Source organism: Natator depressus, chromosome 10 (assembly GCF_965152275.1).
Source record: "Natator depressus isolate rNatDep1 chromosome 10, rNatDep2.hap1, whole genome shotgun sequence".
NCBI classification, from domain to species: domain Eukaryota; kingdom Metazoa; phylum Chordata; order Testudines; family Cheloniidae; genus Natator; species Natator depressus.
Window position 1 is genome coordinate 48,002,181 of NC_134243.1, and position 27,429 is coordinate 48,029,609.

General features: G+C 48.6%; 1 protein-coding gene across 6 annotated transcripts in view; it reads left to right on the forward strand.

The window, feature by feature from the left end:
- The window catches only part of LINGO1 (leucine rich repeat and Ig domain containing 1), a 447,785-nt gene extending 421,960 nt beyond the window's left edge, over positions 1-25,825 (forward strand). For all 6 annotated transcript variants that reach the window (XM_074966038.1, XM_074966039.1, XM_074966037.1 and 3 more), the window contains one exon: positions 23,644-25,825. In XM_074966038.1, coding sequence (XP_074822139.1) covers positions 23,656-25,497 — 1,842 coding nt within the window. In that variant the 5' untranslated portion in view covers positions 23,644-23,655 and the 3' untranslated portion in view covers positions 25,498-25,825. The remainder of the gene's footprint in view (positions 1-23,643) is intronic.
- The last annotated feature ends 1,604 nt before the right edge of the window (positions 25,826-27,429 follow it).

Here is a 27,429-nt window from a genome sequence, read left to right on the forward strand (position 1 = left end):
TTCTCTTAATCTCTATCTCTTCACCTCTCCCGTTCTTTCTCTGCCATTCCACTGCTGTCGTTTTCCTCCTCCATTTCCCTCTGTGCCTCAAACCCTTTGCTTCTCTCTCTTCCCCTTGCTCCTGTCTATCAAGGCTTTTGCTCTCCACCTCCCTCTCTCTCCCTCTCCTACGTTGCTCAGTTTTACCTCAAAAGGGCCAAATCTTTTTTATTATTATTATTGCCCTTCTGTTTCTTCATCAGAATGCAAAACATTACATCTCTCTCTCTTGTAATTATGGTTAATTTCATAACCAGCACCTTAATTGGATTGGTCTCTGATGGGGAATTCTCACAGGAAGGCAAGGCAGAAAGATTGTGGCGTGATCTGTTCGTTCAGCTCATTGTTTAGATTCAAGATTTCTTGCGTGAAATGGGAAGCAACTAATAATTCAGACCTCGGAGACAAGCTGGAGGTGACTGGGAAAGGCTGAGTACCTTACGGGGAGGCTGCTTCCCAAGGGCAATGACTCTCTGCAATGCTTCAATAAACCCTCCTCTTCATTGACACTCTGAACCTGTCTTCCTTTCTCCCCCTTGTCAATGAGAGAGGAACATGCAGCTAAGAGTGTGGACTGTCCATTTCCTGCAGTGCGGGAGAGCCAAAGAGATGGGATCTCATGTGAAACAAATGTTGCAAGGGGTTCCCCCTGGGCAAGTAGCCCCAACCCAAGGCCCTTTGTCAGTGCAGGTGATGGTTTATTAGCACTAGGAATCGCACTGGTTTCCCCTGCTGTTCCGAAGCGGAATGCCCTTCTCCAATGGCATCTCCCTTTAAGGGCAGTGTGACTTGAGCACCCTGTGTTTATCTGCTAGTAGCTAGCACCCCTTGATTCGCTGACAGCTGCCTAAGGGCTGCCTTCCTTCCTAGATGCTGCCACCCCCACTATTGCTGGGGGAGCATCCCCTGGGATCCCCAGCAGCCGGCAGCTATGCCATTGCGGGCTGGGATATAATCAGGTCTCACCAAGTAAGTGGAGTCCAGGCTGTCCAGTCCTTGGTGTACAAGGAAAACCCAGGGCTCGATTCTCCTCTGCCTTGCGTCACCATTGCCAACTCTGGCACCCCATCAGAAACCCCCACTTCCTCCCCCTAGTGGTAGGGTTTAACACCCATTTTGCACAAGTGTAAATGACTGCACAAGGTACAAGGTTATGGAGAATCGTCCCCCCAGGGTGCTACAGGCAGTGGATGGCACACATGGCTCAGCAGCTGGCACTCTTCCCTGTGAGTCACCCCGAGCTGACACCCCTGCATGGCATGGCGTTAGCGGGCATTGTATCTCTGGAGATGCTGTCTTCCAGATGAGATGCCCAACTGAGGTCCTGGCCTCATGACATTGTTTCTGCAAGAATAGGGGGTCTTAATCCTTGAACTGTACCCCGGTCAGGTGCCAGATCAGGCAATTCCATTCTGCCTGTTGCCCATTTCATTTGCATACAGTTTTCTTCACTTCCTGTCCTAAACTGTTGTTTAGTGTTGTCGTGTGCTTTTAAAGAGCTGCTCTATTTCAGGAGTTTGTATTACAAGCAGGAATCAAGTGAACGTTCTATCCATTTAGGGCCAGAATCTGAGCTCCGTACTCCATATCTCCTGAGCCTCTTATGGTGTCTAATGGAAATGTACGCAAATAAGGCCCTTCGGACTTGGCCTGTGGTTCATTAAGTATTTCAGGAAAACACTGAAATTATTATGTACAGTGTTATTGTTGTGAAACCGAGTGGTGCTGTCTATGTGGCCAGCAGTTTGTTTCTTTCCCTAGTATCAGCTGACAAGAGGCCCATGTAGTTGAACATGGAGAAATAAGAAATAATGAGGATTAGATCAAAAAATGTCAGGCAGCACCATGCCTTAAATGAATACGTGCTGCTAGAGGCCGATGAAGAAAAGGAACCAGGGCTATGGATGAGGGCAACTTAAAACACCATCAGCTCAGTGCCTGGCAGCACTTAACAAAGCAAACAGAATCCTGGGTGTATCAATAGAGGAGCAGAACAAATCAGAGACTCATTCCAGCTCTTTGTACAAGGCCGTTGAGAAGACACCTAGCGCACTGTGGGCAGTGTACAAGAGGAAGCGTACTGAAGGCTTGGGGAAGATACAGGAGGATGAAGGATCTTAAGGTTAGAGTCACAAGACCGGGTTAAGAAAATTAGCCTTGAAGTCATCAGACGATAAGAGGTGAGCAAGGGGGTGTGATTGAGGAGCACAGGAGGGCTGGGGTCTACCTGGGGGGCTGTTGGAATAGACTGAGACATTATTTTCTGGACTGGGAAAGAGGCTGGAGGATTGGCACAAACAGTGGCCTGCGATGGGATATTAGATGGGGTGGGATCTGAGTTACCCAGGAAAGAATTTTCTGTAGTATCTGGCTGGTGAATCTTGCCCATATGCTCAGGGTTTAGCTGATCGCCATATTTGGGGTCGGGAAGGAATTTTCCTCCAGGGCAGATTGGAAGAGGCCCTGGAGGTTTTTCGCCTTCCTCTGTAGCATGGGTCACTTGCTGGAGGATTCTCTGCTCCTTGAAGTCTTTAAACCATGATTTGAGGACTTCAATAGCTCAGACATAGGTTTTTCGCAGGAGTCGGTGGGTGAGATTCTGTGGCCTGCGTTGTGCAGGAGGTCAGACTAGATGATCATAATGGTCCCTTCTGACCTTAGTATCTATGAATCGCATAAATCATGCGGGAGGCTCTTAGCCCTGGGATGCCCAAAGCAGCAGCCCCCAACCCAAACCTCTGCCCATAGCAACGCATTATAATTACTGTCAGTGTCAAAAGAGGGAGCCCACACCGCTATCACTTTGACCTGTTGGATGTTTTAATTCTTCTCCTGCATTTGGGGAGCTGCAGTTTTCCTACAGAGGACAAGATCTCTATGCCCTTTCTGGAAATAGAAGGGGTGGGAACGTAGAGCTAGATCCTCACAGCTGGGGGAAGCTGCAGAGAAGGGCCACCTTTGCACTTCCTTGATCCTTGGTGCCTGGTGCCAGCCTAGCCCCTCGAGTAACTTAGAGTAGCCCCCGGGCCGCTCTAAACTAAACTGGCTTGTAATAGTTCCTAAAGGACTGGCGTGCAGGTTGGGAACTGCCAGAGCATACTGAGCTTTGGCCACCTTCTCTCCCGATCCCACCCACTATGTTGATGGGGAGGTAGTGTTCTACACCAGCCAGAGATTCCCTTTCTCCAGGGTCAGTCCCAGGTGCCTGTGTAGAGCAGCTTTCTGTTCCCTTTGTACCACCTTAGCATGAGTTAGAACATGGACTGTCAACTTTTGGGGCCAGATACTTGGTATAAATCAGCATTGCAATCAGTGGAGCTACTGTCAAAGAATCCAGCCTCTAAGGGCCTGGTTCTTTCTTCCTTTGGGAGCTTCTGCCTCATGTCACCATGGGCACTAGTGTAAAGTGTTCCCATTCTGATTGGTTTGTGTATTGTGCTCCCTTTACACAAGGAGCAGGGCAGTGAAGAATTAGTGCCAGCGTCCTAATCGCAGTTTTGCAGCTCCTTGCTTATGTTCCAGCAATGTCTTGTCTTGTCCTCATCCCATGCAAGACACTCCTACTCGAGCGCTGTGCATGGAGGAAAGTGTCAGATAGGGGAGGAACTGCAGTGCAGATCCTCAGCTGGGGTAAATTGATAAATTTACTTCAGCGGAGCTACATCAGCTGAGAATCTGGCCCTGAGTTCTTTGGGACAGGAGTTGTCTTTATTTGTAGATGTCATGTAGTGCTGAGCATGCCAAAGAAATAATCACTGTGAACAGTAACTTGTGGGAAACGGAGAGTAAGAAAGGAGCTGGCATTAGCAGAGGGTAGAAGTTTCCTTATGTAATAGGGCAGGGGTTCTCAAACTGTGGGTCAGGACCCCAAAGTCGGTCTCAACCCCATTTTAATGGGGTTGCCAGGGCAGGCGTTAGACTTGCTGGGGCCCTGGGGCCAAAGCCTGAGCCCCACTGCCCCGTGTCGAAGCTGAAGCCTGAACCCCACTGCCCAGTGTCGAAGCTGAAGCCTGAGGACTTCAGCCCTTGATGGCGGAGCTCAGGGTTACAGGTCCTTTGCCTGGGCTGAAGCCCTTGGGCTTCGGCTTTGGCCCCCCTGCCTGGGGTGGTGAGGCTTGGGCAGGCTCAGGCTTCGGTCCCCACTCCTAAGGTCGTGTAGTAATTTTTGCTGTCAGAAGGGGGTCGCGGTTCAATGAAGTTTGAGAATCCCTGTAATAGGGTAAATGTGTGTGGAAGAGACTTGACCAGTTTCAGCCAGGAGTATATTCAATAAGAAGAGAGGCCAGCCCTTTGAATCCAAGTAAGCCACAGATTCTAGCTTGGTGAGTGGATGAGCCTAGATAAGAACACAAGAACAGCCATACTGGATCAAGCCAATGGTCCATCTAGCCCAGTAGCCTGTCTTCCGACAGTGGCCAGTGCCAGGTGCCCCAGAGGGAAAGAAAGAACAGGGCAATTTATAGAGTGATCCATCCCCTGTGATCCAGTCGCAGCTTCCAGTAGCCAGACATTTAGGGACACCCAGACCATGGGGGTGCGTCTCCGACGACATTGTCTAATAGCTATTGATAGACCTGTCCTCCATGATAGGTGAGCTGTAGGGAGATGTAGCCAATGATTACAGCTGGTTAGAAAAACTTCAGTGGAACTATTTTCTACTGGAAAATGCAGTTCTGTCCAAACTGAAACACTTTGTGAAATCTGATGATTTTGCTGACATTTCTTTTGGGAAAATAGTTCCAAGAATGTTGAAATGTCCTGTAGAAGGAAATGTTTTGATTTTTCGTTTTGAAAACTTTTCATTTTGGTGTTTCCGTTTTGTATTATAGTGTGTATTCTACTGTTAGATACATTTTTTTAAAAAGTCCAGATCAAAATGAAACATTTTGAGCTATCTGAAACAATTTTTTCCTGCAATTTTCCTTCAGAGGAGGATTTTGAAATTTTCAGGGTTTGTTCCAATTTGAAAGGAAGCCAAATTTCAAAATCCTTCTCACAACAGAATTTCCATCCTCTGCCCAACTCTACTGATGACATTTGCCTGAGTCCTCCCTCCCTGAATGAATCGGACCTGATTCTTTGTGACCAGCCACACTCAGAGAGGAGGCCACTCACTGGTGAACCTCTCCACTGTTCCAAGCAGGGCTGGGTGAATTTCAGCTGGGGTGTCATTCTCGTGTTCACATCAGCATGCCAGCTTCTTCACGCTGCCCCTGAAGGGCATTGCTCCAGAGACAGAGTTTGGGTTGCAGGAGAACTACCCACCAAATGGGAAAGTAGCCAACCGCCTCCTTGTGCTTCAGAGATGGGCTCCCTGAGCAACTGGCTGTGCCACAGTGGAGTAGCGACGCAACACCATTGAGATGCTCAGACCTGAGCCCCGTCTGTCCTGCGCAGGGCAAGCCCCATACCTGTTTGTACACTGCCCTAGCTCCTCTTTCCCAGCACTGCTGCTACGTCTTGGATCTCCCACTGTCCCTTTGGCTTTGTGTTATGACTTGCTCTGAGAAACCATTGGATTAGCTGCCGTTATTTGTTGCCACTAAACTGTTGTACTCCGACTGTTTATCCTTTTCAAGATGAAATAATACAGAAGCTGAACTGAAATGGAAACCCTGGCCTTCCATTTCCATTTTAATTTAAACACACAGTATTTCCCGGTGATTACATGTATTCTCACGCAGCCTAAGGTGCATTCTCTTTGTTTTTATTATAATCATTGTTTGGGTGTGGAGAAATCATCCTCTTTCATCCTACAGAAAAAAATCAAGGGCTGGCCAGAAGTGAGCTCCTTCTCCTGGGCTCCTGCTTCCCTGCATCTGCAGGCTTCCTGCATGAGTGGCTGCTGAAACGTAGGAGGAAGGGATGGAGAATGAAGAAAGGGGCACCCCGTGGTGGATCTGCTGCTGAGTTAAGCTGCAAACGTGTTTTAAGCCATTATTGAAGACATTAAAATGATCATGTATTTCATCTGTAATCCGACAGCTTCCTGACCACGCTAAAGTGCTGCTCCAGGGAATTGAGCCTTGTCCCTCACTCCTTGTGCAACACAGTGCAAACAGGTTATACTGGCTGGATGCATGGGACTGCGTTTTCAAGAGCTCCGGGCGCAGATTTTCAGAAGCATTCAGCACCCAGCATCAGCGTCATCAACGCCGAGCATTTGAGAATCATGAGCCAAGCCCCAAAATTCAGGAGATTGGCTTAAAAATCATCGGAGTTTTAAAATGAACAAACCACACCCACTTTTGGAGTTTTGGTTCACTCCTGGCTTTTTAACGTTTAGCATTGAGGGTTTCCAGCTTCTCTCTCTCCGACCAGGATAGCTAGAAATTTACTTCGGTGAAGTAGAGGTTGCGTGTATCCCCGTGACTCCTGGAGCTCATGCTTTGAGCAAAACACCAAATATTGTGAAAGCTGGCAATGCTGCAACGTGCACCCTATGTGCTGAGCAGTTGAAATCCTGGTCACTTATTTAGGTGCCTAATGAGAGCTGAGTTCTTTGGAACATCTGGCTGATAGGGTCTGAGCCAACGCCTACTAAGCCCAGTGGAAAGATTGCCACTGGATTGAAACCCATTGATTTTTCCCCACGTTGTGCAACTGTAATGCCGATAGACCCCGGTCGTCAGCGGGCGGGATCAAACCTGGGACCTCTGGAGCTTAGTGCATGAGCCAAAAGCCAACTGGCTGTTAGCTAAGGCTGTAGAACAGATTCATTTTATCTCTCTCTCTCTAGGTGGTCTTGGTGCCACTAGATGGGACAGAACACCACACCCAGAAGGTGTGTGGGTTACATACTTCCCCTAGCTGAGGAAGCACACCTTGAGCTTCAGAGTCTTCCCAGTTGAAATCCCGGAGAGCCCCCACTTGTAACATCGACAGACCCCGGTGGTTGGCGGGCGGGATCGAACCTGGGACCTCTGGAGCTTAGTGCATGAACCTCTACCGCATGAGCTAAAAGCCACTGGCTGTTAGCTAAGGCTGTAGAGCAGACTCATTTTCTCTCTCTCTTTAAGTGGTCTGGGTGCCACTAGATGGGACAGAACACTACACCCAGAAGGTGTGTGAGTTACACAAGAACGGAGGGTTTTGGGGAGAGGAGAAGAGAGAGCAACTTCAGCAACTGGGTTGGGGGTGATCATTAGGGAGAAATGCGGCTCCCCTTTCCTACGTGAGCAAGGACAATGGGGCATCTGTGCAGAACCCTATGTGCGTTTGAAAAGCCTGACAGCTCCGCAAAGCAGCTGATTCCTGCAGAGCCCTTCAGTCCATTGCATCACGGACTGGAGGACAAGCTGATCCAGCCCCAGCTCAGTACAGTTTGTTTTTCTCTAATCTGTTTTATTGTCGAATGAAACAATAACAACAAACACTCGCCCTGAAGACAAGCCATAAATAATGCAAAATCAAACAAGCGAGAGATGGGGGAAAGAAGAATTATACGTGTAAAAACAGCCCGAAGATGGCAAGGCTGCAAGGAGGCTCCTTCTCTCCTTTGTCCTTTTTCGTTCTTTCTTTCATTCATTTTTATCTCCCCTTTCTCTGGAAATTCCTGGGGCAATATTTTTGTTAGGGGAAATAAACTTGATGATAACCTGGAGAGAGATAGAGATCAGGCTGGTGGCAAGGAGCCCTGCAATGAGATAGGTAGACAGGGCTCAGGCTTTTGTCTCTTGAAATACACCAGTGTCACCTTCAGAACCAAAGTTCCAAATCGCTGCCTGCTCTCCGGCCCGTTGAATCCCAACTAGAAATGATGGCAGGGCTGGCCAGTGCCCTGCATGGTTGCAGACACAGAGTGAGAGAGGAAATGTCCCAGTGACCAGGACAAGGGCCCAGACAGGGAAAGCGTGGGACACAGCAAAAAGTCACAGTGTCGCAGCTGGTGGGAGAGCAGCAGGACGCCGCAGTCACAGGACCCTCACCGTGGTAAGACTGCTTCACACTTATGCCCTTTGGGCCGTGAGATCACCACGCTGCCCTCCCCACCATGAGAGAGCCACCCTGGCACCAGCCTTTGCCACTAGGAGACTGCTGCATGATCTGCCTCTAGAGCAACGCACCGTCGTCGTACCCTTGCCACTGTGCGGTCAAAGCACAGCCACCGTGAGAAGAACATAACACCACGTAGCTGCTGTACCCTCACTGCAGGCACAATGTACTCGCCACTGTCAGTAAACCACACTGGCAACACAGTCACAATGCTGTGCGTGGGCTGTGTAGACTGCTCTAGCTAGCTAGCGAGCCAAGTTACCCATCACCTTGGGATCTAAGCATCTAGGCCATGCCGTGCTCTGTGTGGTGATATACAGTAATACTGTCCATGTGACATCCTGTGGCTTTATGACGTCATCACAGGGATAATGGTCCGACTGTCTGATGTAGTATTACTGTCTGTCCTAGCATGCATTGCTATCGCGTTGGCACTGCTGATGGATTATCTTAACGTCATCCTGGCTTCATGGTGATACATTGCAGTCATAGCGCTGACGTTCTAGAAAGTCTTGGGATACTGCGTATTTAACGATGCCAGGCCGGATCTTTAGCTGGTGTACATCAGCATAGCTTCTCTGAAGTGAATGGAGCTGTGCTGATTGACTCTAGCTGAGCATCTGGTCCGTTGTGCCCATTCCTGTTTAATGATGTAGTTGCCTTCCTACAGATAGGAGAACATACCTTTATGTAACTAGAATAACATCACGTTCATTGTCAGGTTATTTTAGGGAATGTGCAGCGGGAACAAAAACATTGCCAGTAGGAACATTCTAACCTTAAATTAAACATAGGACATGTGAACCAATGTCACTGCAAGAGACATCAGCTCGGATTGCTGGAGACTCAGGCTCTGTGCTCTGTCTCATGACTGTCAGAGATGCGCAGTAGAGCGGTGGTGGGGTATGGTGTCTCAGCTTGAGACAGCTGGAAATATCCAGCCCAGCGTGATAGGGCTGGAAACTCATTACCGTCTCACAACTGGTGTGAATCCGAGGGAAAGGCATCCACCTCAAAAACCCACTACCAGGTGTGGTAGCCTTCCATACACTGAGAGGGGAAGGATGGTCTTTGTGGTGAATACACTTGTTGGTTAATTGAATAGTCAACTGCTTGACCACACTTTGGTGCGTTATGAAATATACTCAAGAAACTAAATACTAAGCGTCAGTCAGGTTTAATAACATAGTACAAGGAAAAGGTTCTATACGATACCAGTCTCCGAGCTCCCATCTCATGCAGCGATGGTACATTCACCTTATCAGACGGGGAGCTTCCCAAGTTACACATTTCTGCTGGTATTATTTATATGATGATTTTACAAGTTACACGTCAGTCTCTTTTACTCATCACTAAAATCCAACCCCTCTGACTTGTTCTGGTTTGGATACTAGCATTGCAGGTGCTTGTCTATGAAGGTACTTCCTAGCTTGTAGTAAGACATAGAACAACTGTATCTTGATTTTGACACATTTCCTCCCTGCTTATGCCAAACGGTTACTTCAGCAAATGCAAGGGGTTATGTGATACTTAGCATAAGTGAACAGGGTTATGATGGAGGCCAATTGAGGCCATAGTACAGACCAGGTAGAGCAGAGGGCCAGTTTTCCATGGCAGGCACATTGTGCCATGAACAGAAGATGGTTATCTTTCATAGTAGCATGAAAGTGACAATAAACTCAGTTCTGGTGGCTGGGGATTCTCTTCTCTTCCAAGAAGACCTGTTTGCATTAGTTGCATCAGAGAAGGCTTCATCCAAAGATTTGTCACTGGCTGGCTCTGGGCATTTATCTGACACTATTCTGGGGTTGCATCTGCCCTGTCACATAGACCAGAGGCATCTCCTTTGATAAGCCTCTCTCTCACTGCCTTACTGTGGATGCTTCATGAGCACAAAAAGGAGTTTCCCTGCCTCCTTTGGCAGCTGGAAGTGGAACGGGGAAGGAAACATCCCCATGATACATTAGAGTCTATTCTTGGGCTCTCAAATCTCGTTCATGACTCTCCCAGTCCTCATCTGCCCATTGAGCAAGGGTCCCTTCAAGCAATCTACTAAGATTTCCGCTGGCCCAGCCCTTACTTCCAGAGAGTCAAGAACCTAATTGACTCAGAGGAGTCGGTGAAGTCTGAGGCGTTGAAGAAGGAAAAGACCTAGTCGGCTACTGGAACATGTGCCTGGCCAATGGAGGATTTTCCCCTACAGTACATCATTCTCCAGTGCTTTGTCTAACTTAATTTTGAATGTCTCAAGTGATGGAGTTTCCCTTGGGAGATTATTCCACAACTGAATGGAGCTCTCCTATTCTTTGCCTTTGCAAACAGAAAAATCGTGTTCTCCAAACCATTGCCCAATGCAGAAAATACTGACCCAACAAATGACGCTAGCTTCTGTGGGAACCAGGGATACCTGATGCTGAACGGAGCTTTCGCTCTCCTGGATCTTGGGACGATGGGGTGGGCGGTTCGGTGCCCACTACACCCTTTTCACGTGCCATAGAAGTCTCATTTCTCTCTCACCCCAGAGGTGGGCACAGCTGCCTTCACAATTACTTATTGATCGCTTGTCAGGATGTTTTCTTTGCTGGTGGGTCACTGAAGCATGAGCAGCAAAAGAGATGATCTCAGTGAGGGAGGAAGAAGGGATCTAAGAAGAGAGTGCGCCTCTTGCACCGGAATGTTAATTTAAAAACACACAGACCCAGGCTCTTCACAGAGTGGAGCCAAAAAACCACACTGAGGTTAAGCGGCTTCAATGTCATGCTTGTGAGAGAGAGTTTTCTGCGGAGCAGGCTCCTTCATGGAACCATGATCCTGATGCCCCACTTGACAGATGATTGGCTCTTTGCCCTCCTTGTTTTAAAACCTCTCTTTGGGCTGGCTCCAGCCCATTACAAAGCAATTGACCCTTTGTGCTACCTTCCCTGCCTGCATCACTCATCTAGCACTGGCCCCCTGCCCATCCCTTCACACACTGGGCCAGATCCTCAGCAGATGTAAAGCAACAAAGCTCCATTGACTTTCATGGAACAACCTTGATTTGCACCAGCTACGGACCTGGCCCAGAGCTTCCCCTCTGTAGCTCTCACCCATCTGGCATCTCTCAACTTCATTGACTTCCTATTCCATCTCCTCTTGTTCTCCTTGTCTTGCCGGTGCTTCGTCATTCCTCCCTCCTTCTGCTCTTATTGATTTTTCATCCCTGTGACTGTGTTGTTTAATTCAGCCAAGTGTTTTGGGGAGAATGTCTGTACGGAAGGAGCTTGGCAAACGAGACTCGTGCTGTGTTTCCATAGCAGGCTTGCAACAGGCAGGGTAGCAGTAGTTTGGCAGTCGGGAGAAGCTAGCTAGAGCTGTGCTGACAGTGTGGGGCAACCCATGCCATTTAGCAGAGACAGCTTCTTATCACATATGCCAGAAGGGGATTGGTAAAACATCCCCTTGATGTTTTATGGCAACATGTGCCTACTCTGTGCATGTGCCTACTGATCAGAAGAGGTGCTTTAGCAGAAGCTGTAGCAGCTCAAGCTTTTAGCTCTGGAGGCCCCTGGTTCAGTCCTTGAGATGGCAGCCTCACAATAGCCATTACCATACCAGAGCAGATCACTGGTCCACCTAGCCCAGTATCCTGTTTCTTACAGTGGGCAAAACCAGATACATCAGAAGATTGTGCAAAAATTCCATAATGGACAATTATGCAAGAACGTGCCTCTGGGGGAAGTGTCTTCCTACCCCCTGTCGTTAGTGGTTGGCTTACAACCAAACCATGAGTGTTGCTGTCTCGTCTTATCATGAACTTCCTTTGCACTGTTCATTATTTTGTGTATCTTTGTTGTGTTCCCTCTTATTTATCTCCTTTCTAAAGTAAAAACTCCTGAGCTTTTTGTGCAGAACCATTTCATGCCTCTGAATCTTTTTGTATTGCTGGTTTCTCAACCTCTTCTGTATCTTTTTTTTTATTCGAGCTAATCAGAACTCAGCATTCTGATTGGGTTCCCATTGATTTCTATAGTGTGTTCTATTTGCCATCCCATTCGTTAAACATTTTGTTTGGGTTTTGACTGCTGCCACACATTGAGCTACTGACACTTATTATTGTTTGAATTATAGTAGCACCTACAAACTTCAACTGAGACCAGGGCCCTTGTGCTAGGCACTGTACAAACACAAAGTCAGAGACCATCAGTGCCCCAGAGAGCCTCACAGTCTAGTAAACAAGACAGCCAAAAGATGGGAGGGGAAACTGAGGCACAGGGAGGGGAAATGACCTACCCAAGATCACCGGCAGAGCTGGAAATAGAAACCCTATCTCCTGAGCCCCAGTCAAGTGCCTTAGCCACAAGACGACCCTTCTTCTCACCTCTTGTCACCAAATCTTTCCCTTTCCATGGTATGGGCCTGTCTCTCTGCCAATACTGAGACAGTGCTGAGGAGTTCTGGGTTTTTGGTTAGAATTTATTTACATTTTCCTTTTACATGAGAGATTGTTAGATACAAGGTGATAATGGAGGGACGTGGTAAAAGCAAAGGATCCTGATTCTCCGTTGCTCTGCATTCATCCACCCCTGTGAAGATCTTTAGCATGGGGGCATTTTACACCCTTTGGGCATTGGGAGACTAGGGGGAGGAAAGACGGGATGATATAAAGGCGAGATGGGTGAACAGTGGAGGCTCTCCTGGGCGGGCTGTATTCTGTGGACTGCTGGCTAGGAGAGCAGCATGGGGGTGAATGCAGCATGGACTTTGGAACACCAGGGCGTGGGTGTCGGAGTAGAAGTGGTCAGCAGAGGAAAAGCAGGCTAGTGGGAGCTGGGAATATGCTGAAAGGCTCCAGTTTAATCCTACAGAGCACTGGCTTTCTGCAGCCTAAATGGAACATTTCGCCTACCCTGTCTGGAGTCGGGTGCAGTGTGGTCTTCACCTGCATCTATTAAGTGACTCCAAACACACCTTTTGGACTAGCTGCCTGTTTTCAGATGTCAGCCGGCTATATATATATATATATATACATATATATATTTTGGATGGAAAAGGAGGCAGGAGAGAGAGAGAGTGAGCAAACGAATGATGGAAGCGAAGCAAATGATGGAGAGAGAAGGAAACAGATAGAGACGTGTTTGGCAAATTAAAGCTTTTCCCTTGTTTTGCTGCTTTGCAGTTAGCTACAGGAACATTTAGCACCGAGCCCAGGGTCTCGAGAAGCAACTCTCTTACCAGCAGGAAATGTTGTTAAATATTTATTTGTAAACCTGGAGTCTTTAGCTCTAAAACATAGTCAAGTGCAATAAAATTTGATTTAGTTGGTGCAGCTGGGAGGAGGCGAGAGGGCTGAAGCCGAGACCCTTGTTTGTGGGGTTTGTTTATAAACCCAAAACCCAGAGACCAGGGTTAGTCCCACACCTAGGGTGACCAGATAGCCAGTGTGAAAAATTGGGATGGGGTGGGGGGTAATAGGAGCCTATATAAGACAAAGCCCTGAATATCGGGACTGTCCCTATAAAATCAGGACATCTGGTCACCCTACCCACAGCCCTGGGTCCAGGTCAGGACTCTGTGCACTAGTGTCAAGATTCACACTCCCAGCACAGTGGGATCTGCTCAGCAGTGTATTAGGTTTCAGATGTCCAGCCCCTCAATGCAGTGGGATCAACCAGCCCACCCCTGCGAGCTGTAGGACTCGTCCACCTGTGCCCCAGCAAATTCCAGTGACTTTGATGCATTATTTTCTTGCTCAGAAAATGTTTCCCAAAGTCACTGGAGATGCTTGGAGAGTCTCTCATGGGCAGCTGGCTCAAGGGTGAACGTCGCGCACTCTATAATTTATGATTACCAGATGTTTTTATGAGCTGACTCAGAAATTTCTGTTGTTTCTTTTTTTTTTTCAATAATCTTGCTCTGTCAGCTTATCTGAAACCCCACTCCAGATTCCTTCCGGCCTAGAGAAGGCCAAGCTCCTGGCTCCAGGATTCTGATCACAACGAGCAGTAACAATATGGGGTTCCGTGGCTGGGACGGTACACAGAATAACTTGGTGATGTCTTCTGCAAAAAAAAAAAAAAAAAAAGACTAAGTCACGTAAACAGGGATGGGCAAAACTCCAGGGAGCCTGGGGACTTATGAACCTTCTAAGTGCACAAACTGTGTTTCCCTGGGGGTTTAAACCCTTGCGTTTTCGTTTTCCCTAAGGGCGATTTCAGTTGGTTTATTTTTGCTACATCATGTTTACTTCTTTAGCTACAGGGTAGTCCGTGCTTTCATAATGGAGACCATCCTGCTGACTTAAGTGCTGTTATTCAGTGTAAATGCCAGCTCAGAATTAGAGCCACCACTTCCCCACCCCACCCAGCACAAAAAATACCTCTAGGCTGGGCCCAGTGGGGAATTATTGATACTACAGGTATGGTCCAAGTAGAGCTATGCAGATTTATGCCATCCGAGGAGCAGGCCCATTGTTCTTAATTTTTCATTTTCATTTTTCTCCCTCTCTGCAACTTTTTCCAAATTGCTTCCCTTTCCAATCTACTTTTACTGTGTTTTTCTCTTTTTTTCCCTCCATCTTCTCCCATTCTCCCCTTTGGCCCAGCTCCTCAGCTGGTGTAAATCAGTGTAGCTGCATTGGCATCTGTCTACCACACTGATTTACACTCAGCTAAGTAGCACCCCCTTCATCTTCGATATAGAGAGGTAGAGGTGGGAATTTTCTCTCGGCTCCCTTTCTCCTATGCTTAACATAAACCCAATACCATTCAAGCTTAACCTGTGGACCCAGGATGGCCAAATGGGTTTGAAACCAGCCCTGATTATAACACTGACATAGACAATGGTGGAGGAGGCGTTATGTGTGCAGAAAGTGATGTCATGCTGACATAATAGTGCTGACATAAAAACGTGCACAACGTCACAGCATAATGGGCCAGGGTTTTTCCCTCCCGTACAGTTGTATGCTGGCGGCTGTGAGCCTGCTTCACTGCCACCTGCTGCCTCATTGTCAGTTACACCTGGGGAAACTGTACCAGACACAACCAGATCAGAAGCAGGGTGGTACTTTATTCCCACTTTGCACAGGTGTAAGTGACGGTGCGCGGTGCCACTTTCCCTCTCCCTGAAGCAGCGTATTTATTCGGCTTTTCAAGGTACGTCTACATAGCAGGTGGCAACCGCAGCAGCGAGTATCAGATTGGGGCTCTCAGACATTGTGCTGCACCTAGCCCTGTCGATGACTGGGCTCAGGCTGGAACTCAGGCTCTGAACTCAGGAACTCGGGGGTGGGTTTCAAAGCCTGACCTCCAGCCTGAACCACAACATCTCCACAGCTGTTTTTAGCACCATCATGCAAGCCCAAATCCTTCAACTCGGGCTCTGAGACTTGCTGCTGGGGCTGTGTAGACCTACCCTCACAGAGCAATTACACAAGAAACAGCAAAGGCCTCTCTCTAGGCCTGCAGTGAGAGAAAGGGGAAAAAAAGAAACCAGTCCAAACCATGGAGAAATCCCCATCTAGATACCTGGACCAGACCCCTTCCCAAGAAAGGGCAACAAGTTATACACCTCTCACTAGATTAACCGCTACCTGCCAAGCAAACCCAGCTGCTCACCCCTGCTGATCCGGGAAGCATCAGTTAAGAGGAATGGATCTTATTTCCAGGGCCAAGTTATGGACAGGGTCACATGCCGCCCACCAGGGCAGAGCCATGTATTGGGCAGTTATCTTCTTGGGGGCGATTCTCCAGCCCTCACACTGGTTTTACTCCTGTGGGTCCCAGTGATTTCAGTGGAGTCACCCCAGATTTGCACAAGTGTGAGGTCAAAGTGATTGGATCCTGATTCTCCGTTGCTCTGCATTCATCCACCCCTGTGAGGGTCTTTACCATGGGGGCATTTTACACCGTTTGGGCACTAGTGTAAGTGACTCACTAGGTTCAGGAAAGCAGCGGTGTTCCAGATCAGAGGGTACATTTGTTAGATCTCATTTTCCCTCACTGAGCAAATTCAAGAGTGCTCCAAACTCTGCCAGACCTTTACCCCTTCAGTGATTGCTGCATGATCTGAGCTAGGTAGTCAACATCAGATCATGCAAAAATCTTGATTTTTAGAAGGGGGTTTCTATCGCCAGCTCAGCCTTGGAAGAGACTTGTTTTGCTCTGAAATGTCCAAAGGTAAATGGGAAACAGAAGTGATTTAAAGCTCATCTTCACGCTGTATTTTTCAGTGTATTCGTTGTCTTTATCCTGGGCCTTTTATGTGGCTTCAGCTATTAGCATTACGGATGTTTTTGTCAGGGCTTGTATTTATCATGGGTTTAAATTTAGCCCAGAACTAATACTACGTGAGGTGTGTCTAGACTTTAATTATATGCAAGTAGGTTTGTCTAGTCTGTAATAATATGCAGATTTTGCTTTGTTCATTTATCATGTTTGTTCATCTTTTTAACTCTTGGCCTCCAAAGCCTTAAATTCTACCACTGAAGGCTTATTTGGCTGCTGTTGTTTTTCATGGCTACATTGTATTCTGTGCAGTTACTAGAAGGCTCAGACAAAGAACATGTAATAATTCCACAATACCAGGTGTATTTCAGCCTAACCAGGCAAATTATCCCCTTGTCACCATGTGTGGCATAGGGCCAGATCCTCAGCTGGTGTAAATCAGCTCCAATGGATCTCTGCTCGGGAGGAGCCTTGGGATGGTTGAATGGTGGAGTTTGTGGAAGGTCAGTACTGAGGTGCACTGCAGGATGTGTGCCTTTGCTCAGGGCTCAGGTTAGAGAATAGTGGCTAGGTTGGAAGTCTGAACTAAGTGCATTGGCAAAGCTCTGCTGGGTCTAGGAGTGGAACAATAGGCGGTGTTGCATGCCAAAACAAAGGTTGTTGCCAAAGCTCTTTGCCATATCAGAGCTGTTGCAAATCATGATGAATATACAGGGCCAAATTCACCCCAGGCGTGATTCCATTGACACTGGTGGAGGTACACCAGGGAAGAACTTGGCACCTATTAGAGGAATTCTTGGGGAAGCTCAGATTGTAATATCAAGAGAGATACCACAACAACCCCACCTATTCTGCACCTGTCTGAAGCCAGCATTAGCAGTTGCCCATAAAGGTGACGAGCACGGAAATTTCAGCTAAGAACACATCCAAATAAGGCAGGCTGTTTTTCAGCATCATAAGGTGAAGTCTTTCCAATCTCAGTGCAATTAGACCCTTTCGACTGTGTTTTGTTTTGCTTATAATGTTTTGCTTTTTTATGTCTTTCTCAGCAAGATTGTGAGTATAGGGAATTGGATTCCAAGAGAGATTAACAGAGATGACGATTAAAGAGAAAGCGCATGCATTTTGAAAGCATGCGCTCTGAGCGACTGCACTGCAAAACGTTCCTTTCGCTGCATGTAATGTGATCCAACAAAGAGTTTAGAGTGGTACCTGCTGCCCCATTTCCAGCAGAGTCGCAGCACATTAGCTGGGATTTCTACATCTTCCTGGAAGACATGGTTTCAGAGGTGCAAAGTTTACTCCGGCAGTTGCAAAATAAATAGCACTTTTTGTCTGATGGACATGAAAGCATGAAAACAGCTTGTTTAGCCTCCTTGGAATGGCTCTGGGTGGAAGACCTGCTCTGGCTCCCCCACATGTGGGAAGAGCCCTGGGGAGGTATTGAGATAGCCACTCACCAGCTGGACATGGCTCCTTTTGGCTCCCTGGATACCGTTGCTGCCCACTCGCTCAACAAGGGTCCAAGTTTGTCTTAATTACAGGAATATGCTGGGCAAACACACAAGTGCAACTACCAAGGACTCTACTAATTGGTTATGTCCACCCTAGTGTCTGGCCACCAGTTGGCAGAGGTAGCAGGCCCCTTGGCTGAGACCTTGACGTCTCTGGTATTGTCCCAGCCTCAGAAGCCAATTATATCCTTCAGAATAGATTCAGGTCTCATCTCTGTGATATCAAATACTACGCCAGTGAACATGGCAGTGTTCATAGAATCATAGAATATCAGGGTTGGAAGGGACCTCAGGAGGTCATCTAGTCCAACCCCCTGCTCAAAGCAGGACCAATCCCCAACTAAATCATCCCAGCCAGGGCTTTATAACAGTGATCAGCATGGTTGGCAATATTGATGTTATGCCATGAAGGATGATTAATAATAAATATCCTACATTCATTTAGCGCTTTGTGGCCTGATCCAGTTAGTGAAGCAAATGGAAACCTTTCCACTGATCTCAGTGAGCCTTAGAGCAACCCGTTAGGAATGATTGTGACGGTGTTTACAAATTATGTACACACAGGAATCACTTTGCACACTCCTGAAATGCAGTCACCTCTGGGGTGGAACGCATCAGCCGTTCACCAGCAGCCAGCAACACTGCACAGCAATCTAGGGCAAGAGGTGAAGAATGCCGTATCAAATTGAAACTGTGGGAGGAATTCTGTGCAGCAGACTGTAATTAATACCCCAGTTTGAATTGGGCGAGGACATTACTGTTCTGGTTTATGAGAGAGCGAAAACTGATACATTTATGGATTGCACATCGCTTTTCATCCTTGCATTTTGCAAAAAATGTTCAAATAATCTTTTTTGGAAGGAAAGTAAGTTATACATGGGGCATCTATCTATATAAAATGATGGATATAAACAGAAGCAATGAAACTAATGCACAGAGTATATCCAAGAGCCATAAATAGTGCGAGGCAAAGTAATGCACAGGATATATATAATGATGGATATAAACTGAACCGGTGAAAGTAATGTGTGGAGTATATTCAGCGGTAGCCATAAATAGCATTAGTGAAGGCAATGCAGAGTGTATATGTAACAATGGATATAAACAGAGCCAGGGGTAGTTGTACATATAATGTACGATATTAATGTGATTTGATCCTTCATAACAGCTTGAGCAACATAAAAAATAAGTACACCAGAAGCAATGTGACATGCAGCTTTAGCATCCCACTGACAAGGAGATGGGATTGTTTATGGTTTGAAGGTATAAGCTGCCTTTGCAAAGCCATAACTCCCCCGGAATAACTTTATATAGTACTCAGTGTCTCCCCATTCCAAGTTTTTCACTAGCTCAGCTCCCTTCATTCATTTAACTTTCAAATTGCCTCTTCCATTCCAGAGCAGGGAGGGCTGGGGATGAGGCGGGAAGAGCCACTAGACTAGACAGAGTCCTGGAAGGTGGTGGTGGATTTGGGGGGGTGTCTCCTGCTAACCTGGCGTGGGAAGAGTTACTGCATTCTTCTTTTCAGAAGAAAACTAGGGTTCAGTATCCTCCAAATCCCAGCCTGGTCTGGCCCCCACTTAAAGACAGTGTTGACTTGGGGTGCAAACAAGGAACAACTTTCTGGAGTGCAAATGGTTGAGATGGCTACTAGAGAAGTGATCAACCCACCTACATTAGGTCAAAAGAATAGTGCCATTTGACAGGTTTCAGAGTAACAGCCGTGTTAGTCTGTATTCGCAAAAAGAAAAGGAGGACTTGTGGCACCTTAGAGACTAACCAATTTATTTGAGCATGAGCTTTTGTGAGCTACAGCTCACTTCATTGGATGATGATTGATGAGGAAGCTGGGGATTGCTTAGGGGAAATAACTGGGAGAGGAGGTGTGTGTGTTTGAGATAGGGACATTTATATCACTTCCATCTGAAATCACTTGAGATCAGATCCTACGGCAGGGATGGGCAAACTTTTTGGCCCGAGGGCAACATCTGGGTGGGGAAACTGTATGCAGGGCCATGAATGTAGGGCTGGAGTAGGGGGGAGTGCAGAGTGTGGGAGGGGGTGCGGTGTGCAGGAAGAGGCTCAGGGCAAGGGGTTTGGGTGCAGCAGGGGGTTGGGGTACAGGAGGGGTGCAGTAGGGGGTCTCAAAGCAGGGAGTTAGGGGGCTCAGGGCAGGGGGTTGGGGTGCAGGAGGGGTTCAGGGTGCGGGCTCCAGCCCAGCACCACTTACCTCAAGCAGCTCTGGGGTAGCAGCAGCATGCAGTGGGGCTAAGGCAGGCTCCCACCTGCCCTGGCCCCATGCCGCTCCCGGAAGTGGCCAGCCTGTCCGGCAGTGGCTCCTGGGGGTGAAGTGGGGCAGGCGGCTCCGCACGCTGCCCTCCCTTGCAGATACCACTCCCAAAGCTCCCATTGGCCACAGTTCCCCATTCCTGGCCAATGGGAGCTGCGGGGGGGCAGTGCCTGCAGGCAAGGGCAGCGCTTGGAGCCCTCTCCCCACCCCACCCCGCTCCCCAGGGGCCACAGGGACGTGGTGCTGGCTGCTTCCAGGAGTGGCACGGGGCCAGGGCAGGCAGGGAGCCTGCCTTAGACCCAGTGCACCACGGGGCTGGCAAGCCCGCAGGCCGGATTGAAAGCCGTGATGGGCTGTAGTTTGCCCTCCCCTGTCCTAGGGACAAAGTAGTTAACACCAGCAAAGCCCATCCTTGGAAAGCTCTGACCTGCCCTGTTACAGGATCCTTGGTGGTTGTGTTGTCATGCTGATGGTGTTTCAGTATTCAATGCTGCCATAAATCCCCAGCCAAAGCTACATAAGGGCTGGTTCCAGGAGGAAGGCCAGGATTGTAGCTAAAACGACTTCAGATTGACACAAAAAATCACTTCCTATGGCCTTGTCCCATTGCGTTCCTGGCAAGCCCAGAAATCAGTACCACGTCTGTCTCTGATCAAAGACTTTTTCCAGGGCCCATCCCATATTGGCCAGGAAATCTATCCGAAAGTCTTCTCTTGTGGACATTTTTTGCTTTAGTGAGGAAATCTGGTTAGTTTTTTTTCATCCTTTCCCTAGTGAATGAAGGGAACAGGCAGTTTTTGTTAGCAAGAAGGCCCCAGCAGTGGGCTCACAGGACATTCCCGGATCCCATGCCTATAGAGTAGATTCTGTTTACACTTCCCTGGTGTTTCATTTGCTGGTGCAGTAAAACCAATTCTGCTGCCGGTTTGGGGATGGAAATTCTGAGCCCCTCTTTTGCACCTCGGTTCTTCTACCCAAGGACTTGCTTTTGCATGTAAATACTCCATTCAGCGGTCAGTGGTTTCCCCCACCCAGGCCCTCTGTAATCTGATACAATTAAAAGCAACAGGGAAAAAAGAGACTTAAGTGTTTTCACTTTGGATTCCAGTGGCAACAATGGATGCTGAGAGCCATATTGTGTTTACCTCCCCCAGGTCGAGACATGGTGATAAAGAACAGGGGTATTGGGGCATGCTCGCAGACAGGCATCTTCAAGGCAGCGTAATGGATCTAGGTGCCCAGGTCCCCAAAAGCCCAGCCTTTGTTTTTAAAAGGTTAATGGTAGTTTGTAAGTACAATGTTCCTTTTACCCATGATCACGGAACACGTTGCAAAGCCAGGTAAATATCGTTATTGCCTTTTGGCCGATGGGGAACTAAGGCACAGGAAGGGTTAAGTGACTTGCCCCAGGACGCAGAGAGGGTTAGTGGCAGAGACATGAATAGTCAGGAGTAACTCCACTGGAGTCCATGGGGTAGAGGAGAATCCAGCCCCGAAGAGTACATTGCTTTCTGTTCTAAGTGGAACCTGTTCCTTTCTCAGCTGCCATTCTCTGGCCCTCGACACAATGTGGGCTACTCCACTGTCTGGGTTTTCCCTGTCTCTCTAGTCTGGGCTGAATTCTGCATTCCAGCACCTCTGCATTCAAAAGGCAGTTTCTGTATTCAAGTTCCATCTAAAGGGAACTGACTCATTTCAAGAGCTTAAAGTGTGTGTGTGTGTGTGTGTAAAACATTCCCCATTCAATCATCAAAAGTTGGGGGATGATTTTGCCCAGGAGTGGCTTTGGACAAGTAAATGAAGGCATCACCACCATGGCTTCACTTCTTCCTCAGGCACCATCTGCATCAAGCCCCTGCCTCTCCCTTTCTTCCCAGCAGACGGTGGGATTGGTGGGGGTTGCTGCACCCCTGCCAGAAAGCTGTGTCAGCGGGCGGGATCACGCTTCCTGGTTCCTCAGCACCTCATTAGGGTGCTGCTGGCCGAAGTGCAGGCTCCCTCCTTTTTGTATGCACCTCACCTCCAAACTCTGACTTCATTAGTGGAGACTGTTCTCCTGGCTGACTCTGAGCAGACTGCAAAGCAAGCCGTTAACATAGAGGCGTCTCAGGCCAGGTCTCTCAGGGAGCCAGTTAGATCGGGGGATGGGACAGAGACAGGTTTCAGCCAGTTAATGCCTAAATAATAGATGCTTTTTCAACATGGATGGTTTTTTGTCAGATCGCTTTGCCGTGAGAAATTATATTATAAGCTTTCAGGCTTTGTCATCGCTCACAGTCGTACAGCATAACTGGTTTACTGAGGAATTCCCCCGTGGCCCCACCATACCCATCTACAAGAGCCCCAGTCTGAGCAGCAGCGTGGCCCACTGGTGAAAGCACTGAGCAGGAGACCTGGGTTCTGTTCTTCACTCAGCCACTGACTTGCAGCGTGACCTTGGTCAAGTCACCTTGGTCAAGTCACTCTTTCCCCTTCAGCCCTTTGTCTGTCTGCTTTAGATTGTAAGTTCTTTTGGACAGCCATTGGCTTTTACTGTGTGTCCATGCAGCACCCAGCAGAGTCGACACTACCATCATAATAATGGGCACCCCCTGCCCTCATCAGGTCAGCTTAGTGACAGGAAGCTGGACTAATTATTGTTTGTTAGCCTCTACTGCCAGCCTTGGGGGCAGAAACATTGACTTCCTTTGCCAGACCATGTGGATACCTAAAGATCAGTGTGAAAGGGAATTCCCTGCCCCGAGACCCTGTGAATTTGGCCACATGGAGCACGCTATTCAAACCCCCTGTAGTGGCTGAACCACATTCGCAACTGCCCAGGTGGTAACAATTGAGACCACAATTTAGTAATCTGTCTACAGGGAAGGGAGTCCCAGGGACAGCCCGCCACCCCCCCGGGGGATGCTGAGAAAACATAAGGAAGAATCTAGGTTGGGGGGCAGGAGTTGGTCTGTGGAGAAATACAGGACCTGGCAAGTGCGTAGGGATCTTTGCCCCATAGCTAGTGGTAAATGCATGGTGAAGCTGTAGGCCTAGAAGCAGAACATACTAGCTCTGCTACTCATAGATCCCTGATAGCCACTGTCCCACCCTTCCAAGGTGTGAAATTGGACACAGCTGCTAGGGCAAGTACTAAGACCAAGCAAGGAGGGGAGGAAAAATGATGGGCGGGGAGAGGAAGTCTAAAGATGACTAATGACTGGATAGACCGCTGGCTGGCTAGTATGGGGACTGACATTACCCCAGCCAGTGAAATGCTGCGCTCATGCCAGCTCTACCTGCAGCCCTTCAAGTGTGTGTGTTCTGCTCTCTTAAATGTGCTTTCCTACCATCTCTGCAGCACAGGTGCGTCTGGCTGCATGTGTGACACTGCAAATGATAGCATCATGGTGGCTACACTGTATATTGAAATAGCAGGGATGTATCGAGCAGACATGTCTAATATTGACCCGGTATTTCCCCTTTAGTTAATTTCAGCACTGGCAGGTCAATGAACTTTGACGCTGACTTGAACAGAAGTGACTTTTGCCATTCCACTGGCCTTTGTTTGCTAACCTCTGCTGTTGTTCTTTCCTCCCCCTTTTTGTTTTTGTGTTGCTTGCAGGTGAGAGATAGGATGATAGCTGGGGAGGTGAGCATGCATAGCCCAATTCTGGCCTGCTGGCAGCCTATCCTCCTCCTGATGCTAGGATCCGTCCTCTCCGGCTCTGCCACGGGCTGCCCGCCCCGCTGCGAGTGCTCTGCCCAGGAGCGCTCTGTGCTGTGCCATCGAAAGCGATTCCTTGCTGTACCCGAGGGGATCCCTACTGAGACTCGGCTCCTGGACTTGGGTAAGAACCGAATCAAGACTCTCAACCAGGATGAATTTGCCAACTACCCTCACTTGGAGGAGCTGGAGTTAAACGAGAACATTATCAGTGCCATTGAGCCTGGGGCTTTCAACAACCTCTTCAACCTCAGGACTCTGGGTCTCAGGAGTAACCGACTCAAGCTCATCCCCTTGGGGGTGTTTACCGGACTGAGCAATCTTACCAAGCTAGACATTAGTGAGAACAAAATTGTGATCCTTCTAGACTACATGTTCCAGGACTTGTACAACCTGAAGTCTTTGGAGGTTGGGGACAATGATCTGGTCTATATCTCCCACCGGGCCTTTAGCGGCCTCAACAGCTTGGAGCAGCTGACCCTGGAGAAATGCAATTTGACCTCCATCCCCACGGAGGCGCTGTCTCACTTGCATGGCTTGATTGTGCTGAGGCTGCGCCACCTGAACATCAATGCCATCAGGGATTACTCATTTAGGAGGCTCTACAGGCTTAAGGTCCTTGAGATCTCCCAGTGGCCCTATCTGGATACCATGACGTCCAACTGCCTCTATGGACTGAACCTGACGTCCTTGTCCATCACCCACTGCAATCTGACTTCCATCCCTTACGTCTCTGTCAGGCACTTAGTTTATCTCAGGTTCCTGAACCTGTCCTACAACCCCATCCTCACCATTGAGGGCTCCATGCTGCATGACCTGCTCCGGCTGCAGGAGATCCAGCTGGTGGGTGGGCAGCTCACCACTGTGGAGCCCTACGCCTTCAGAGGCCTCAACTACTTGCGCATCCTGAATGTCTCCGGGAACCTGCTGACCACACTGGAGGAGTCAGCCTTCCACTCGGTGGGGAACCTGGAGACGCTCATTTTGGATAACAACCCTTTAGCCTGCGACTGCCGGCTGCTTTGGGTTTTCCGACGCCGCTGGAGGTTGAACTTCAACAAGCAGCAGCCCACCTGCTCCACCCCTGAGTTCGTCCAGGGGAAGGAGTTCAAGGACTTCCCCGACGTGCTCCTGCCCAACTATTTCACCTGCCGCCGGGCACGCATACGGGACCGCAAGCCGCAGCAGATCTTTGTGGATGAGGGCCATACAGTACATTTTGTCTGCCGGGCAGATGGGGATCCACCTCCCACGATCATGTGGCTCTCTCCCAGGAAGCACCTCATCTCTACCAAAACCAATGGGCGGCTCACTGTCTTTCCCGATGGCACTCTGGAGGTGCGCTACGCCCAGATCCAGGACAATGGCACCTACCTATGCATCGCCAGCAATGCAGGTGGCAATGACACCATGCTGGCGCACCTTCACGTGCGGAGCTACTCCCCAGATTGGCCCCACCAGCCCAACAAGACCTTCGCTTTCATCTCCAACCAACCCAACGAGAGCGACGCCAACAGCACGCGCGCCACCGTGCCTTTCCCCTTCGACATCAAGACTCTCATCATCGCTACCACCATGGGATTCATCTCCTTCCTGGGCGTGGTGCTCTTCTGTCTGGTGCTTCTCTTCCTGTGGAGCCGGGGGAAAGGCAACACGAAGCACAACATCGAGATCGAGTACGTGCCGCGCAAGTCTGACGCCGGCATCAGCTCCGCCGACGCGCCTCGCAAGTTCAACATGAAAATGATCTAACCCGAAGCAATTTGCAAATAAAGTTTTTTTAAAAACAAAAAAAAGAACGTTGCTACAAACATACCGACCTCTCTCCTCCTCTGAACCCCTCCTCCCCTCTGACTCCACCTCTCTGCACCACCACCTCTTCATACCAGGAGAACATTCTGTGGATGTCTCCAGGACTCCCATGTTTGTAAAGAAGTCGTCTGATGGACGCCGGTGTCAGATCTAATGATGAGAGGGGAACAAACAAACAAAAAATAAAATAAATCAATAAAAAGTTACGAACTTTCCTCTGTAACTTTGATTTAAATAATTACGGATTTTTATGAAAAGTTGAAATAAAAAAAACAACCTCCCTATTTGCTATAGATAGTTGGAATGCAAAATCTTGACTTCTTGATCTGTCCAGTTCTGTATCCGATTTTTATTTTTCTTCCTCTCCTCTGACTCTCCCCTGGAGGCGGTTTCTAGTGGTCTCAGACAGAAAAATCTGGGGCTTCCATCCACACAGCTCTGAGTGCGAGCCAGCACCCAGTTGCACTGGCGAAAAGCCTGTTGGCTCAGCAGAGAGCAAAGAACAAATTCTGCTGGGACTGATGCCCTCAGTTACACCTCTGAAGGGGCTTGCCAGGGGATAAGTCCAGCCAGAATTCAGCCCAAAGTGTTGGTGTTCCCTTTCAGATAAAAAGGGAATCACCAGTTAGGCTAAGGCCTTTCCCTTTGGGCAGCTCAAGGTTCAAAGTGCTCTACACCCTTTTTCCATTAGTCCTGGGGAAGCTAGTCAGTACCTGGATTTCAGCTCGGCTGTGTCTATATACCAGTAAACAGTCTGTGACTCAGCCCATTCCCTGGCCAGCAGAACAGCCTTTCTGGGCTTCTCCCCTCTGCTAATTGACAAAGGCAAGACTCAGTTAAAACCAAAGACTGGAGAATCTATCAGAGTTAGGTGCCACTGCTCTGAAATGTATCCCAGCTGGGCCTTTCCCTGGAGGTATTTCAGGGAATGCTAGCCTGGGGTTTTCCTGTGACCAACAGGTAGAAGGGGGCCTGAGCTTTAATTACTCCACAGGTGTTAGGCAGGGAGAGGGCTCTTTCTCTGCAGCTGTGAATAATGGAGTCGGTTGGACCTGCTGTCAGACAGGGGGCCTGATGCTGCTCTCACTCTGGCCTCATCCTCCCGTAACTCCCCTGCCCTCAACAGAATGACTCCTGATTTGCACGGCTGTAAGTGGGGTCAGAGTCAGGCACAGAGAGCAGGTTCCCAGGGCTGTGACTAATGGCATCTCTGCTGCTGTCAGAGAGAGAATGGATTTCCTCCAGCTGGGACTGGTGAAATCAGACTGAGGAGGGGGAGGTTCCCTGAGCCAAACTCTGCACTGTTACAGCCACACAACCTCTCATTGTCTTCAATGGTGCAAGGAGGGTAGAAGTCGGCACTGGGGCTGGGATGGAAAGGCTGCACCACCTAACCCATACTCTGGTACCTGTATTCCTAGCCACCTCTGTTCACCAGAAGGAAAGTGTTAGCCAACGCATCCATCTATGCCCACCACAGCAGGGAACTCCTTGATGTTCTCTCAGGTTCCCGGAGCCCCATGCTGGTGATGGCTCTCGCTGAATTTTTTAACTCATTCTCTCAAGCCCTCAGGCATTTCCCTGGGACTTTAGCTTCCAAACAGGCAGGAGATCTTGGCTGGAAGATCCAAACGCTGGTGACAGGAGGGGGGCAAGTGAGCAGGGTAGTCTGGGAAGTGCAGAGTGGCAGCAGTGGGGTAGGAGTGACGCAAGCTGTTTTCTAGCTATTTAACCTATGTATTTATCTCTGATGTGCCTAGCACCACGAGTAGCTGGGCACCTAATGGTTTATATATAGGCTTGGCAGAATTCAATTTTTACTCGTTTATAATCTTGACAGATGATGTTGATGTTTATTTTAAGCCCTTTTTT